The sequence below is a fragment of the Aspergillus heteromorphus genome, assembly GCF_003184545.1.
Source record: "Aspergillus heteromorphus CBS 117.55 chromosome Unknown BO70scaffold_33, whole genome shotgun sequence".
Lineage (NCBI taxonomy): Eukaryota > Fungi > Ascomycota > Eurotiomycetes > Eurotiales > Aspergillaceae > Aspergillus > Aspergillus heteromorphus.
In genome coordinates, this window is record NW_020290438.1 from 140,356 (window position 1) to 153,748 (window position 13,393).

At 55.8% G+C, this 13,393-nt stretch overlaps 5 protein-coding genes across 5 annotated transcripts; 2 read left to right on the top strand and 3 right to left on the bottom strand.

Annotated features, from left to right (window-relative positions):
- Nucleotides 1–2: 2 nt before the first annotated feature.
- On the top strand, nt 3–1,710 carry BO70DRAFT_382532 (kinase-like protein; the record flags this gene model as incomplete). Its single annotated transcript, XM_025545539.1, has 2 exons — nt 3–1,497; nt 1,591–1,710. Exons 1-2 carry the CDS (start codon nt 115–117, stop codon nt 1,708–1,710), a joined length of 1,503 nt encoding a protein of 500 aa, XP_025395547.1. The 5' UTR covers nt 3–114.
- Nucleotides 1,711–1,747: 37 nt separating this feature from the next.
- BO70DRAFT_322593 (SDR family NAD(P)-dependent oxidoreductase) lies at nt 1,748–2,981 on the bottom strand. Its single transcript, XM_025540552.1, has 2 exons — nt 2,739–2,981; nt 1,748–2,626 (listed from the first exon to the last, which is right to left on the bottom strand). The coding sequence occupies exons 1-2, from the start codon at nt 2,797–2,799 to the stop codon at nt 1,797–1,799; spliced, it is 891 nt and encodes a 296-aa protein (XP_025395548.1). The 5' UTR covers nt 2,800–2,981; the 3' UTR covers nt 1,748–1,796.
- A 376-nt stretch (nt 2,982–3,357) lies between these two features.
- BO70DRAFT_400041 (NADP-dependent oxidoreductase) lies at nt 3,358–4,493 on the bottom strand (the record flags this gene model as incomplete). Its single annotated transcript, XM_025546894.1, has 2 exons — nt 3,358–3,603; nt 3,669–4,493. 2 exons carry the CDS (start codon nt 4,491–4,493, stop codon nt 3,358–3,360), a joined length of 1,071 nt encoding a protein of 356 aa, XP_025395549.1.
- A 3,332-nt stretch (nt 4,494–7,825) lies between these two features.
- Nucleotides 7,826–10,737, top strand: BO70DRAFT_147531 (uncharacterized protein). The gene has a single exon (XM_025538177.1). The coding sequence runs from the start codon at nt 7,934–7,936 to the stop codon at nt 10,601–10,603; it is 2,670 nt and encodes an 889-aa protein (XP_025395550.1). The 5' UTR covers nt 7,826–7,933; the 3' UTR covers nt 10,604–10,737.
- A 770-nt stretch (nt 10,738–11,507) lies between these two features.
- Nucleotides 11,508–13,364, bottom strand: BO70DRAFT_365792 (ATP phosphoribosyltransferase). The gene is made up of 5 exons (XM_025544158.1): nt 13,140–13,364; nt 13,005–13,039; nt 12,381–12,878; nt 12,164–12,301; nt 11,508–12,092 (listed from the first exon to the last, which is right to left on the bottom strand). The coding sequence occupies exons 1-5, from the start codon at nt 13,154–13,156 to the stop codon at nt 11,857–11,859; spliced, it is 924 nt and encodes a 307-aa protein (XP_025395551.1). The 5' UTR covers nt 13,157–13,364; the 3' UTR covers nt 11,508–11,856.
- Between the last annotated feature and the right edge of the window lie 29 nt (nt 13,365–13,393).

Sequence of the window (13,393 nt, forward strand, 5' to 3'; positions counted from 1 at the left end):
CATCACACTTTGAGATTGTGTCATATCGAATTTAAAAAGCATTTTGTGTTGAGCTTGTCCAATGCGCATGCACTTATTATAGCATTGCATGCAGCAAGAGGAGAAATCATAATCATGCTCTTGTCGAAACAGCCGTTGTGTCTCTTTCATTTCCCTTCACTTTGGGCTCGATGGCAGCAAGCGCCTGGGCCGGAGCCTTCCCCTTCCCCTTTGCCTTTGTCTTCGCCTTCGCTGTCGTCGTTATCTGGGCCTGATTCTGACGAGGTGGATCTGAACGAATCCCGTCCGCTGCTTCCTGGTTATCATTGTCCGGATAGCTTGAGCAGTCAGACCTACCAGACCAACATCCAGATCCCCCCAGCCATCTCCCCATCTACAACCACCACCTACGGCACCTGCACCTCCATCCTCCATTACGGCACAAACAGCTGCATCCGTCTCTACAAATCCACCACCACCACCTCCTCCTCCTCCCATCCCACCAAGAACCCAGCTTCAACCCCCCAAAACCTCAAGAAAACCCCCAAACCACCACCCAAATACCACGTCCTCAAGACCCAACGGCCCACCTCCTCCACCGCCCAAAAACTCCGCAACGCCCTGGAATCCCTCCTCTCCACGACCCTCACGCACCCCTCTCTCTTACACACCATCGACGTCTTCTCCACCACCTCGCCGCAGTCATCTCGCCACCGCAGCCCTAGCCTGCGCTGCATCCGCGGCCCCAGCCAGAGTTCCAGCCAGAATCACAGCCAGAATAACTGTTACAATTACAATCACATCCCCATCCCCAGTCCCAGCGAAACCACCCTCGTCACCGAATTCTCCCCCCTCGGCGACCTCGGTCTCTACATCTCCTCCCAGGAGCAAGGGGTGTTAGGCGCCGATGAGGCGGCGTGTATCCTGAAACAGGTGCTGGGTGCGTTGGGGTATTTGCATAAGTGCGGGGTGGGACATGGGGGGGTGAGTGTGGAGAATGTTTTTTTGGGGGTGGGGGAGATTGGCGGGGCGGGTGGGAAGGGGAAGGTGGAAGTGAAGGTGAAGGTGAAATTGGGGGATTTGGGGGGCGCGGTGGTTTTGGATTCGAGGGATCGGGATACTTATGGTGAGGGGGAGTGGAAGGGCAATTGGGCCTTGGCGAGGGGGTTGTCTGTTGGGATCGGAGAGTTTGAGGAGACGGAGAGGATGAGGATGAGATCGAGGTCGGGGTCGAGGTTTGGGGGTCCAGGTGCCAGGAGGTTTCTGGGGCCGTATGCGGCGCCGGAGGAGATGGGGAGGTGGTCTGCGTGGTCTGGTGCTGATGCTGGTGCTGGTGCTGGAAAAGAGTACGATCCCCGGCCGGCGGATATCTGGGCTGCCGGGATCGTATATCTGGTTATGCGATTGGGGCGCATTCTCTGGAGGCGCGCGGCGGAGGACGAGGATGCCCGGTATGCCGAGTATTTGCGGGGGAGGAGGGCCACGGAGGGGTATCCGTCGGTGGAGGGGCTGGGGACGGTGAGTCTCTCTTTCTTTCTCTCTCTCTCTCTCTCTCTCTCTCTCTCTCTCTCTCTCTCTCTGGGTATATGTGTGTTGATGCTGATTCTGTAGACCCAATGCCGCAACGTGGTGTATGCGATGCTGGATCCCAACCCGGCGCGGCGGATTAGGGCTGCGGATGTGTTGAGATCGGAGTGGTTGTTTGGAGTGGACGTCCCGGAGGAGGTGTAGATAGATATCATTATCATGACCATCAAGCAGATGCCACCAGGCATACAACTAACTATACAAGTATACAATTTTACCCAACCCACAACTCAATTAACCGCCCCAGCAGCCAAAACATACCCCCCATCCACAACCACCGTCTGGCCATTGAGATACTGATTCGAAGCGACAAACAACACCGCCCCGGCCATATCCTCCTCCTTCCCCGGCCTTCCAGCCGGCACCTTCCCCTCAAACTTATGCTTGGGCACCTCACTCTTCTGCGCCTCATCACTCTCCCCGGCAGTCATCTCACTCGGGAAAACCCCCGGCGCAATATTATTCACGCGGATCGCCAACCCACTCGAGGCAATCTCATGCGCCAGCATCTTAGTCAAATGAATCGCGGCCGCCTTGGACGCATTATACGCGAAATGATGCTGCGAGACCTTGACGATCCCGGAAATCGAAGTAATATTCACCACCGTACTCGACCACCCATGCTCCACCTCCGACCCCTTCTGCAGCAGCGGCAAAAGCCCCGTCGTCGTGAAATGCGCCTGCACCACGTTCGTCCGGTACGCGCGCTCCCACTCGTCCATCCCCGCGGGCGAGTTGAACAGGCTCTCGCGCAGGTCGTGCGGGTCCGTGTCTTCGGTCGTTTCGTGCGCGCTGCTGACCCCCGCGTTGTTGATCAGGATGGAGAGGTGTTTTTCGCGCGATTCCATCGTTTGAACCAGTTGCGCGATCGACTCCTTTTGCGTCAGGTCGCACACGATCGGGATTATCGTGCCCGGGATGGAAGCGTCGTTGTAGAGCTCCACCACCCGGTCCAGCTTTTCTTTCGTTCGCCCTGTGATGTATACTTTTGCGCCGTTGACCGCGAGGGCCTGCGTCGCCATTAGGCCGATGCCCGAGCCGCCGCCTGTGACTAGGGCCACTGTTTGGTGGTGGTGGTGGTGTTAGTTTTGTGTGGTTGTGGTTGTGGTTGTGGTTGTGGTTGTGGTTTAAATGGGAGGGAGGGGAGGGGAGGTAGTGGGGGATGTGCGAACCTTTGCCCTTGACATTGAAGAGATTCTCCAATTTGAAGTTGGCGTTGCTGTGGGCGGTCATTTTGAGGAATTTGGATTTGGATTTGGATTTAGTGGACGTATGGATAAATTCAGTAGTAGAGAAAGGTAAAGTTGGTGTAGATTTAGATGTATAGTAGATGTGGGGATGGGGATAGGATGTCGGGTTACGTTAATGTTATATAGGATTGGACGACTGGTATGGCGTAATGGGTTAAACATAAGTAACCTTTACTGTTAACAGCCCGTGGCAAGGATATGCGCGCAGAACCGTTCGACGTGACATGGTGCGGGGTGGGTGTTCTGTCCATGGGTCCAATCCGGTTTGGTTTATATTGTTGTTGTGGATTTTGTGGTGTAGGGTCTCTCATCAGCATGACGTTGGGGGTGTCGGTGGATGGAGTCATTGTGGTTCCGATGGGCTGGGCTGGATCTGATACCCTTATTCGGGCGTTTATCGAGGTACTCTCGGAGTTTATCTGGATTAGCGTCTTCAACTTGTTCTTTTATATGGTTTGTTCGACCACAGGAGAGCTTTCTTTTTTTTTTTCTTTTTAAAAAAAAATTATAAACTGATCATGATATCCGTTGATTTAATCTACTACAGCTTGGCCTTGTCGTCAATCGCCTCACTCACAGGTACCACCTCCACCATCATCTTGCCCGTGTTCGCGCCCCCGTACAGATCCACCAGACCCTGCGGCGTGGCCTCCAGGCCTCCCTGCACGATGTGCTCCTTCCGCTGGATCTTGCCCTGGGTCAACCACAGGCCCAGATTCTTCAATGCCTCCGGATACTGCTTCGCGTAGTCGAACACGATGAAACCCTGCATCTTGACTCGTTGCGACTAGGGACGAACAAACATCATTAGCAACGCACCCTCCCACCTCATCCACAACGGAGATCACTTACAATGACCTGCATGATATTGGACGGACCCTGCGGCTTCGCGACATTATACTGGCTGATGGCACCGCAGATGACGAAGCGCGAGAACTGCGCGGCCCGACCCAGACAGGCGTCGAGAATCTCGCCGCCGACATTGTCGAAGAAGACATCGATATACTCGGGGGTGGCGTCCTTGAGCTGCTTCATCCAGTCCTCGTCCTTGTAGTTGATCGCGTAGTCGAAGCCCAGCTCGTTGCGCAGGAAGTCGCACTTGTCGGCGCTGCCAGCAATGCCAATGACTCTCTTTGCGCCGTGGATCTTCGCGATCTGGCCGGCCACCATGCCCGTCGCGCCCGCCGCGCCGGACACCACCACCGTATCGCCCGCCTTGGGCTGGCCCACCTCCATCATCCCGAAGTACGCCGTCAGTCCCGTCATCCCCAGCACCGACATCGCGTCCGTCGGCCGACACCCCGTCGGCACCGCGATCTTCTGCGCCTCCTTCGCCCCCAGCACCGCGTACTCCTGCCACCCCGAGTAGGCCACCACCCAGTCGCCCACCTGGTACTGCGACGTCAGCCCGCTGCCCACCCGGATCACCTGCGCGATGCTCTGTCCGCGCATCACGGCGCCCAGCTCGACCGGCGCGATGTACGACCGTTTGGCCGTGAGCCATTGCCGCATCGCCGGCTCCAGAGCCAGGTAGTGGATGCGGAGGAGGAGCTTGTCGTCCGGAACATCGTCGGGGAGGGTGATGGTGTTGATCTTGAAGGTGCCGGAGGTCGGGGAGGGGTCGATGGCCGGGGTGGGCGTGTTGGCGTACAGCAGCTGTCGATTCGTGATGGTCATGATGGCTGGCGATGGCGATGGCGATGTGAGGAGTGGGGGTATAGTGTAGAGCAGAACGAAACAAAAAACGGTGAAAAAAACGAAAAAGGAGGAGAAGGGGGATGTCTTGTTGTTAAAGGAGCATGCCATTGAGGCCAGGAACCTCGGCTCGTCCGCTGGCGAACTAGGCCCTCGCTCTGTTTAGAGTAACTCCTCCGACGGGCAACCCTGGAGTCCTTTTTTTTGAGGGGGTCCGTTCCCGAGGTCTCTTTCCCTTGACTGATTAGTCGGGTCTTGTACGCGCTGCACAGAACAGTTATGTCTGAAGCACAATTTGGTACTTCACAGTCCTGCTCACAGCACGTAGTAGTGGTGTAGACTAGTTAGTGGCTGCGATCCATGACATCATTGCAAACTTCTTATCGATAAGGTGTCGGTCACATGACACGCTCTGGGATGAGAGTGATTCTCTTCTACATCTGGTGCACTCCGGAGTACATAGCAAAGGATCCTTCCCCGAATGGTGAATGCGACTGGTGTCGTAGCCCTTGATTTAATGCAAAGAGGCTTGAGGCAAGTTGTGAGACAACGGCAGTGATTGTCGCCCCTGCGCTCAGCCTGACGTCACAGACTCGATCGATGATGTCGAGGAGCCCCCCGACTACTTTGTATATAAGATCGAGTTGTGACGGTGGAGTACGACGACCGTTCAGGGACAGTACTATCGATCTGAATCTCTGAACATTGAATATTTGCATCTCTTCAAAAGTAAATCCCATCAATCTATCTATCAATTCATCAACCACCACGATGAGCAGCACGCAGACTCCCTACCACGGCTACACCTCCGGCCAGCACCCCAACGCAACCACCGCGACCGGGGCGCAGACCGGAGGCATCACCAGCACCGGTCAGGCGAGTACAGGCCCGGCGTCCACCACGGCTGGACCGCATCAATCCGATCTGGCCAACAAGGCCGACCCCCGCGTCGACAGCGACCTCAACAACCGCGCCCAGTACGCCCCCGGCACCACCACCACCGGCAACGTCCATCCCCAGGCCACCCAGGGCGTGTCCAACACCCAGAGCTCCACGGGAGGCCCCCACAAGTCCTCGCTGCTGAACAAGCTGGACCCCCGCGTCAACAGCAAGACCGGCGAGACCTCCTCCAAGTCGACCAACCAGGCCGGCACTGGAGCCATGCGGGAACCGACCGACACCTCCGGGGCAGCTGCTTATTCGAACCCCAGCAGCTCGACTGCCGGGACTCGAGGCCCCTCGTCAACCACCACGGCGGGCTACAGCACCGCGCCGGTGTCCGGGTCGCAGACCACCAGCGGTGTGGGATACCAGCCTGCCCAGTCGTCCGGTAGCACCTACGGCAATACGACCACGGCCGGATCCAAGTCGGCGCAGACCGGCGAGGAAGTCGGCCGCGGGGTCAAATCCGCTGCGGCGGGGATTCATGTAAGTCCAGTCCAGCCCAATCCAATAATCCAATCCTCCAGGTTCCGAGGCTCCTCTCCGAGACACCTCTCCGAGACACCCCTCCGAGCCACCACCACTGCCCCAGCCTAGCTTGCTGGCTAGCTGCTAGCTATCTATATTCTATCTACCTATCTAGCGGCCGCGCGGGCTATCCGGCGCTAAGGACGGCTGATGCTAACTTGAAACAGGGAGCGGGGGAGTCGCTGCGCGGCGGGCTGAATGCGGCGGTCGACAAGGCGTTCGGGCATGAGGAGGGGGCCTCCAAGAATGCCGCCATTGCCCGAGGGGGTGAGCAGGAGATCCAGTCGGGGAAGTTTGCTAGCCAGCGGTGATGGTCTTGCTGGGAAGTTGCGATGCGATGATACCGGGCTTTTCCTCTTTTCTTGACGTTATGAGTGATGAATGTACACGACCTGCTAGTTCTATCTAATCTGTATCTGTATCTGTACGGTATTTGTTTTCCCATGGATATGATTTGTCTGCCGCACTCGTACATGACGCGAATTCCTTTCTTAAGTTGGTCATCTCTTCGTCGCAGCTGGAACTGGAGCTGAAGCTAGCTGGTAGCTCGGGGGGGGGGGCTGGGCCTAAATTAGCACGCAGCAGGAGGATTCGGTTCGATGGCGCAAGGCTGACTGGCTGGCTATCTAGTCGGCGATGATGATGAGAGTGGCAGTATCAAAGTAGTTCGTTCGTTTAGCTAGACGAATAGATATTGTTGCTGGAGCCTCAAGGATCAGTCGCTCATACGGAGTAGATACTCGGTGGTGCTATGCCAGCAGACAGACTCGTGTAGGCGGGTGGCGACTGGGCCGATGGGCGTCCCCTGATTGGCGAGCCCCTCGCTTCTCTTCCCCCTCGAGCCCACTTTTCCTGGCTCTTTCACCCACTCTCACTCACGGAGAACTCCCTCTGGAGCATCATTGTGCTCATGATGACGACGATGCTACAGCTACTCCGTACAGTGCTACTGTTACAAAGTACTACTCCCTCCGTACTGTTGTTATCTGCCAGGTCCGGGGCACCTGGTGCTTCTGTTCTGGCATGATCTCATCGTGGACCTAAGGAGAGAACTCGTGGGCCGTGTTGAGTCGGAGTCTTCTGCAGACTGCAGCAGCCCAAGCTGACCTCAGCTCCTCCCCGACCGTCCGTCCGATCAATAATCAATCCATCCATTAATCTTCCCTCCAGCGTCCAATATCCAGCCACTGACTTAACCTCCAGCCAAGCATCTCACTAACGCTCAGCGATCCTGGCCTATCCGCCGCGATCCATCCATTATTACGGAGTCTTCTCCTTGGCCGCCAGGTCCCAGATTCAGAATAATCAATCTTACTATCAAATTCCCCCCTCTCCCTCCCTCTTCCCCCCCGGAATTAAAAATAAAATCGTCGCGACTGACAGGAAGCTTCTGCCGGAACCCTCGGAGGCTGTGCGGTGGAACCTCTTTTACCTTTCGGCCCTCTTGCTTTTTTTTTCCCTCTCTGTCCCTCTCTCTCTCTCTCGCGCGCGCGCGCTGCTTGCTTCTTCGTCTTTCTTATTCTTTCTTCTTTTTCTCTCGTACCTGCGTGGTACCGGTTCCCCCTCTTCTCTTGAATTACTTAGTTATTCATCGCCCTGGCCGCAGTCGATGTTACTCGCATCCTTCTTCCTCTTAGGCTCCCCCATGTGCCTGATTTGCTGATCGCCCCAGCACCACTCCAGCCCGGCTCCAATGGAACCACCCTAACGCGAATACGAATGCTCCATCTAGACATTCAAACCGTTAGTGTACTGCTGCCCTGCTCCATAATCTATCAATCAATCCACTTTGGCATGTGATGGATCCGAATGGGCTTTCTCTCTAGCCTGTCTCATCTTTCCTGCATCTATTCTTATCTTCCCTTGGCCCTCCATCTCTGTACTCTCTCTCCATTTATGGGTGACCTATAAACCTCATCCCTGCTGCCCCCTCCTCTTCGCCTGTCCCAACCATGGCGATTCCTGTTCACCCGGCGGGGGCCCACGGTCAGACCCCTGCCACAACACACTCCTCGCCAGCCCTGGAGCACTCCTCTCCGACCATCCATTCCAGTTCCGACAGCGAGGGTCCCATTGTCCCGGACGCCGCCCGGGAAGATGAAGCCAACAACGTGATCGGTGTCAGTATCAGCCGCACCCAAAGCCGGATGAAGGCACGTCTTACGCCGGCGGAGGAGAAAAGTCGAGTGATGGAACGGCACGGCGGCTACTTCGAGCCGATTCCCGACAGCGCAGATTCGGACGGTCTCTTTGCAGCTGAGATCACCGATGAACCGGACAATTTGCCCGAGGAACCTGCGCGCAAGCCGGTGCAAGCCCCGGCTCCTGCGTCACGGCAGAAAGCGTCGCAACCCGATGGTTTACGGGTGTCGAAGGACACTGGTTCTCGGACCAGTTTCACCCGCTCGATCTTGAAAAACGGGCTGCCATTGCGGCCCCGGGCGTGGTCCGGCGACTCATTGACCAATATCAAGTTCAAGAAGTTCCTGCCAGAGAAGTTCCTACCAGACAAGTTCTTGCCAGACCTGTGGACCCGGCGTTCGTCGCTTTCCCTCCGACCCGGCTCGTCATCACAGATCCGGTCCCGCAGTCAGACCCTGAAACCCAGATCGAAGCTGTCGCTGGACCTGGGCAAGAGATGTCCGACGCCACGGCCCCGGCGCCAGTCATATTCGGATCCGGATTCCAGTAGAGATAGCCCGGAGGAGCAATTGTCTGATCTCGACCCGCTCGGAGGCGCATCGACCGCCAGGCACTCGTATGCTCGAAGGCCCAGTGCGACTGTCTCGGGGGCGCCTCCCGTCCTGCGAAGAACTTCGTCGGACCAATCCCTGTACCTGAGGGCGTCATCAACGGCATCGTCTCTGGAACAACGACCCCGCTACGAGCATATCCATTCGCAGGTCAACAGTCGGTTCAAGGCTATCAAGGACAGTCTTCAAGATTCCAGCAGCCGCCTGCTTAGCATGCCCCAGCTGCACTTGCAGGACCTGCGGAGCGATTGGGGCTACAAGCCGTTCATGTCCGATGTAGCCCATCGCAAGGGCCACACATACGCCACCCCGGAAGATCCGCCCGAGGCACGAGAGATGACCTCCGATGATCTACCGCCGCCCCGGGCCCGCTCGCCGCGGTCCAGTATCAGTGTGCAGCACCCCATGTTGACAGACGCCATGTCCGAAATGACGGGCGACGTTGTCATCCTAGGCGGCTATCGGGGGTCTGTCTTGCGGTCGGCCAAGCCACCGCAGCGCCAGCTGTGGGTTCCGATGAAAGTCGGTTTGAATCTGAGGAAGGTAGACCTTGAGGTCGGCTTGAACCCAGAGGACGAAGAGCGTATGGAAGAGACCATCATCCCATCCGGTGTTCTGTCGCATGTTGGCCCAGTCGATATCTGTCGTCGCCTGATGAAGCGTCTTCAAAAGTGTCCAAATGCCGTCAACGGCGACCTCCGAGTGTGGGATTACGGCTATGACTGGCGGTTGAGTCCCCATCTATTGGCAAAACGGCTGATCAAATACCTGGAGGGCCTGCCCAGCAACTCCCCGGACGTTCCCCGCGAAAAACGAGGGGCCTACGTGATCGCCCACAGCCTCGGAGGTCTCATCACCAGACATGCCGTGAATCAACGGCCCGATCTCTTTGCAGGGGTTCTTTACGCTGGTGTGCCGCAACACTGCGTCAATATTCTGGGCCCTCTGCGTAACGGTGATGACGTGCTGCTCAGTTCCCGCGTCCTCACGGCACAGGTCAACTTCACCTTCCGTACCAGCTTCGCCCTCCTTCCTGAAGACGGTCATTGCTTCATCGACAAAAGCTCCAAGGAAGAGTACCGGGTGGACTTCTTCTCCGCCCAGTCGTGGGACGAACATCGACTTTCGCCGTGCATCAACCCTGCCCTCCCGCTTTCCAACGGCCGGGGTTTCAAGGACAACCTGCCTCTTCTCGGCAAGCGAATCTCCACCGTCCTAAGCAGCAAGGAGAACCTGTCATCGTCGGACGATGCCTCTGGCGATCCAAAGTCCCCGCGACCAGGCACTAGCGACACACGCAATCACACGCGCAACCCCAATGAAACCGCGAACCCGCCCTCCGAGTCAACAGGCAAACCCGCCCCAGTGGCTCCTCCACGGGTAGAAGGCCTAGTGGGTCCGACCTCCAATCTACGAGGCTCCGCCAATACCAAAGCCACAACCGCCACGACCATCCCCCGCGCAACAGCCCTGACCTACCTCGAACGCACCCTCAGCGAAGTCAAACAGTTCAAGCAAGAACTCGAATTCAACCCCTCGCATCAGTCCCATAACGAATACCCACCGTTCGCGGTCCTGTACGGGAAATCTGTCCCCACCGTCTACGGCGCCCGCGTCGAATCGCGCGAACGCATCAAGTACGATGACGCGTACGATGACCTGGCCTTCGCAGCCGGCGACGGCGTCTGTCTCGCCTCCGCCGCCATGCTACCCACCGGGTACCGCATCATCAAGGGCGGGCTCGTAAAGAGCGATCGCGGCCACGTCGGTCTCCTCGGCGACCTCGACGGTGTCGGCCAGTGTCTTCTATCGTTGATCCGAGGACGCAAAGAAGGCGTTGGTCTGGGCGACTCGCACCCTTTGACTTGACCTGACATGACTCACATGCCGACGCGCAAACCCACCATATATCTCCCCTCTCCCCTCCCCCAGCACATATACACAACACACAACACACACATATATATATATCGCCTGCATCTTTCCGGAATACCTCCATGCATAGAAACGATACCCCCCATCATTTCTCGTCTCGTCTCGTCTCGTCTCGTCTGCCCGCATCCGCATCGCACGCATCTGTTCTTGAGTTGACGACGTTGAATGAATGATTTACGAAAGACCGACCTTCATATCTGATCATGATCCTGATCTTGGTTTCTGATGAGACTCTGCATTGAGTATAGCAACAGAACAGCAACAGCAACAGCAGTAACAACCAGTGTTGGACAGTAAACTAGTGTTGGATTTCCCCTGTTGGCTTGGCTTGGCTTGGCTTGGCTTGGATTGCCATAGATCGATCTCCGGAATTGAATGGTCACATTGAACCTGCATGCAGTACATAGGCATCTCTGTACAAATATCGATGTTCATATTATACTAGCATATACATACATGTCTACCTACCTAGATTTGAAAATATATACATCCAACTAGAATCTGAATGGATGAGTACCGCCACTACAGCATTCTGAATGGATAGTAGTTTATATATATATGTAGATACTACTAGCAGCTAGTAGTATTCACCTCAATTCTAACTGCCACTGCCACTGCCACTGCAACTGCAACTACAATTGTAACTGCAAAATGCATTATCGTGATGGCGGTGACAACTTCATCATGGCAGTTTTCTACTACCGCACTACATGTATACATACATTGATATATAAATATAGATATAGTATCTACTTGAGATAGGAGTCGGAGCCCTTGTGTGTGTATATATCTATATATATATCTGTGTGTGTTTATGTGTGTGTATATGTAAAAAAGGCAAACAGGTAGACAACATCTCTATACTTTTATTTCTTCCAACCACGATACCCAGATATCTAATCATCTAGAAAAGATGTCCATGCCGAACAGAAGAACGTAATATATAATGCGAGAAAGAAAAGAAGGTAAGAAAAAGTGAAACACGCCCTATATCACAGAGAAGGAAAAGAGAAGAAAAGCAAACATCATGACCGAAATGACACACAATACATCAATCAATCCCCACTCATACTTTTTCTTTTGGTTTGATTAGAAAAAAGAAAAGAAACAAAGGAAAATATAAGAGGGATATTGGAAGAAAAGGGGAGAAGAAGGGGAAGAGGAGGGAGAGGGAGGGGAAGGAAAATCTAACCCGTTCTTGAGTTGGCGATGTTCAGGACAAGAATATCCGTCGCGCCAACCTTGGTCAGCTCGTCCATGACCGTCGCGATCTTCTTCTTCTCCACCATCGAGCTGACGGCCACCCAGCCGTCCTCCTCCAGGGCGGTTACCGTGGGAGCGCGCTTGCCGGGGGTGATGCCGGAGGCGGTCGCCAGCTCGGCGCGGGGGATGTTGTACTGGCAGAGGACGTACTTCTGGGCAGCTGCGCGAAGGAAAGAGGGTATTGGTTAGCTCTCTAGTACGGTGGAAAAGTGCAGTGCAGACAAAACTTACTGATAACACCGCGTATGCGGGAAGCGATCAGATCCACGAGAGTGTTCTTGGTGTTCCTGGACTTGACCAGAACGGAGGTGGTCTCGACGACGGTGTCGATGGCCTTCAGACCAGCGGCCTTCATGGTCTCACCGGACTCTATAAATCGAAAGGCGCAACACGGTCAGCGCGCTGAACGATGCGCAGAGATTAGTTGGGAATAATGTTTTGCACGCACCAACGAGATCGACGATGCCATCAGCCACGCCCAGAGCGCAGGCAGCCTCAACACTACCACCAACGTACTTCACCTTGGTGCTGAGCTCGCGCACCTCGGCGGTGTCCTTGCCCTCAAGGTTGGCGAAGAAAGCCTCGGTGAGAGCAGTGAAGCTCGTCACGATGTTCCGGCCAATCAGCTGCTTCGCCTCAGTGATATCGCCCTTCTCCGGGACCTGGACCTGCAGCTTGCAGCCGCCGAATCCGAGGTCCATGACCTCCTCCACGCCGGAGACTTCGCCGCGGGGCAGCTGCGCATCGTGCTCGGCGACCTGGTCGCGGCCGGTGATACCGAGGTCGACGCGGCCTTCACCCACGAAGGTCGGGATATCTGCGGCGGGGAGGAAGATGAGCGCGATGGGCAGGTTCTTGACCAGAGCGATGTCGAGGCGGGTCTCGCGGCGGAATTGGATGTCGCAGCCCGCGAGGAGGTCCAGGGTGGCTTGTTGAAGACGGCCCTCTGTTTAAGGCAAGCAATTTGTATTAGTCCGCGTGCTTTTGGGGTTCTGGGGCCAGTTGGTGGTGGGTTTGGGTGGAGCTGGGAGCTTCTTGCGGTCAGGGAGAATGACTCATGGCGGGAACTTGCTTTTGGGGACGGCGAAGAGCAGTCTTCCTTCGAGGCTGAAAGCGAGGTGTGTGTTAGTATGGAGGAGTTAATCATCGAAAGGATGGAGGGTGGTGTGGTCTGAAGTTGAAGTTGTTGGGAGAGCAATTGACTCACTGGTTGACGAGATCCATGTTGACGATCACCGGCGCGCGGGGTAAATGGACGGGGAGGGAAGTTGGAGTTGGAGAGAACGGAGGCTGGCGCAAGAGGGACAATTAAAAGGTCGAGGGATAAGTGGAAACCCAAATAGATTGTAACTGTCCCGAGAGAAGGCAATACCACGCACGGAGGAGTTGGAGAGAAGGGTAGAGGTAGAAAGAGGGGAAGAAGAAGTCGGACCCGCCGGTTGAGATGCGCAGAAAAGACAG

What these genes read in the sequence shown, in the direction of transcription:
- BO70DRAFT_322593 (XM_025540552.1), bottom strand. Translation starts at nt 2,799, where the DNA reads ATGACCGCCCACAGCAACGCCAACTTCAAATTGGAGAATCTCTTCAAT. An exon ending in CTTCAATGTCAAGGGCAAAG is followed by an intron (nt 2,627 to 2,738) that starts GTTCGCACATCC and finishes ACCACCAAACAG; the next exon opens with TGGCCCTAGTCACAGGCGGC.
- BO70DRAFT_147531 (XM_025538177.1), top strand. Translation starts at nt 7,934, where the DNA reads ATGGCGATTCCTGTTCACCCGGCGGGGGCCCACGGTCAGACCCCTGCC.
- BO70DRAFT_365792 (XM_025544158.1), bottom strand. An exon ending in GCTCTTCGCCGTCCCCAAAA is followed by an intron (nt 12,879 to 13,004) that starts GCAAGTTCCCGC and finishes TGCCTTAAACAG; the next exon opens with AGGGCCGTCTTCAACAAGCC. An exon ending in CCGCATACGCGGTGTTATCA is followed by an intron (nt 12,093 to 12,163) that starts GTAAGTTTTGTC and finishes TCCTTCGCGCAG; the next exon opens with CTGCCCAGAAGTACGTCCTC.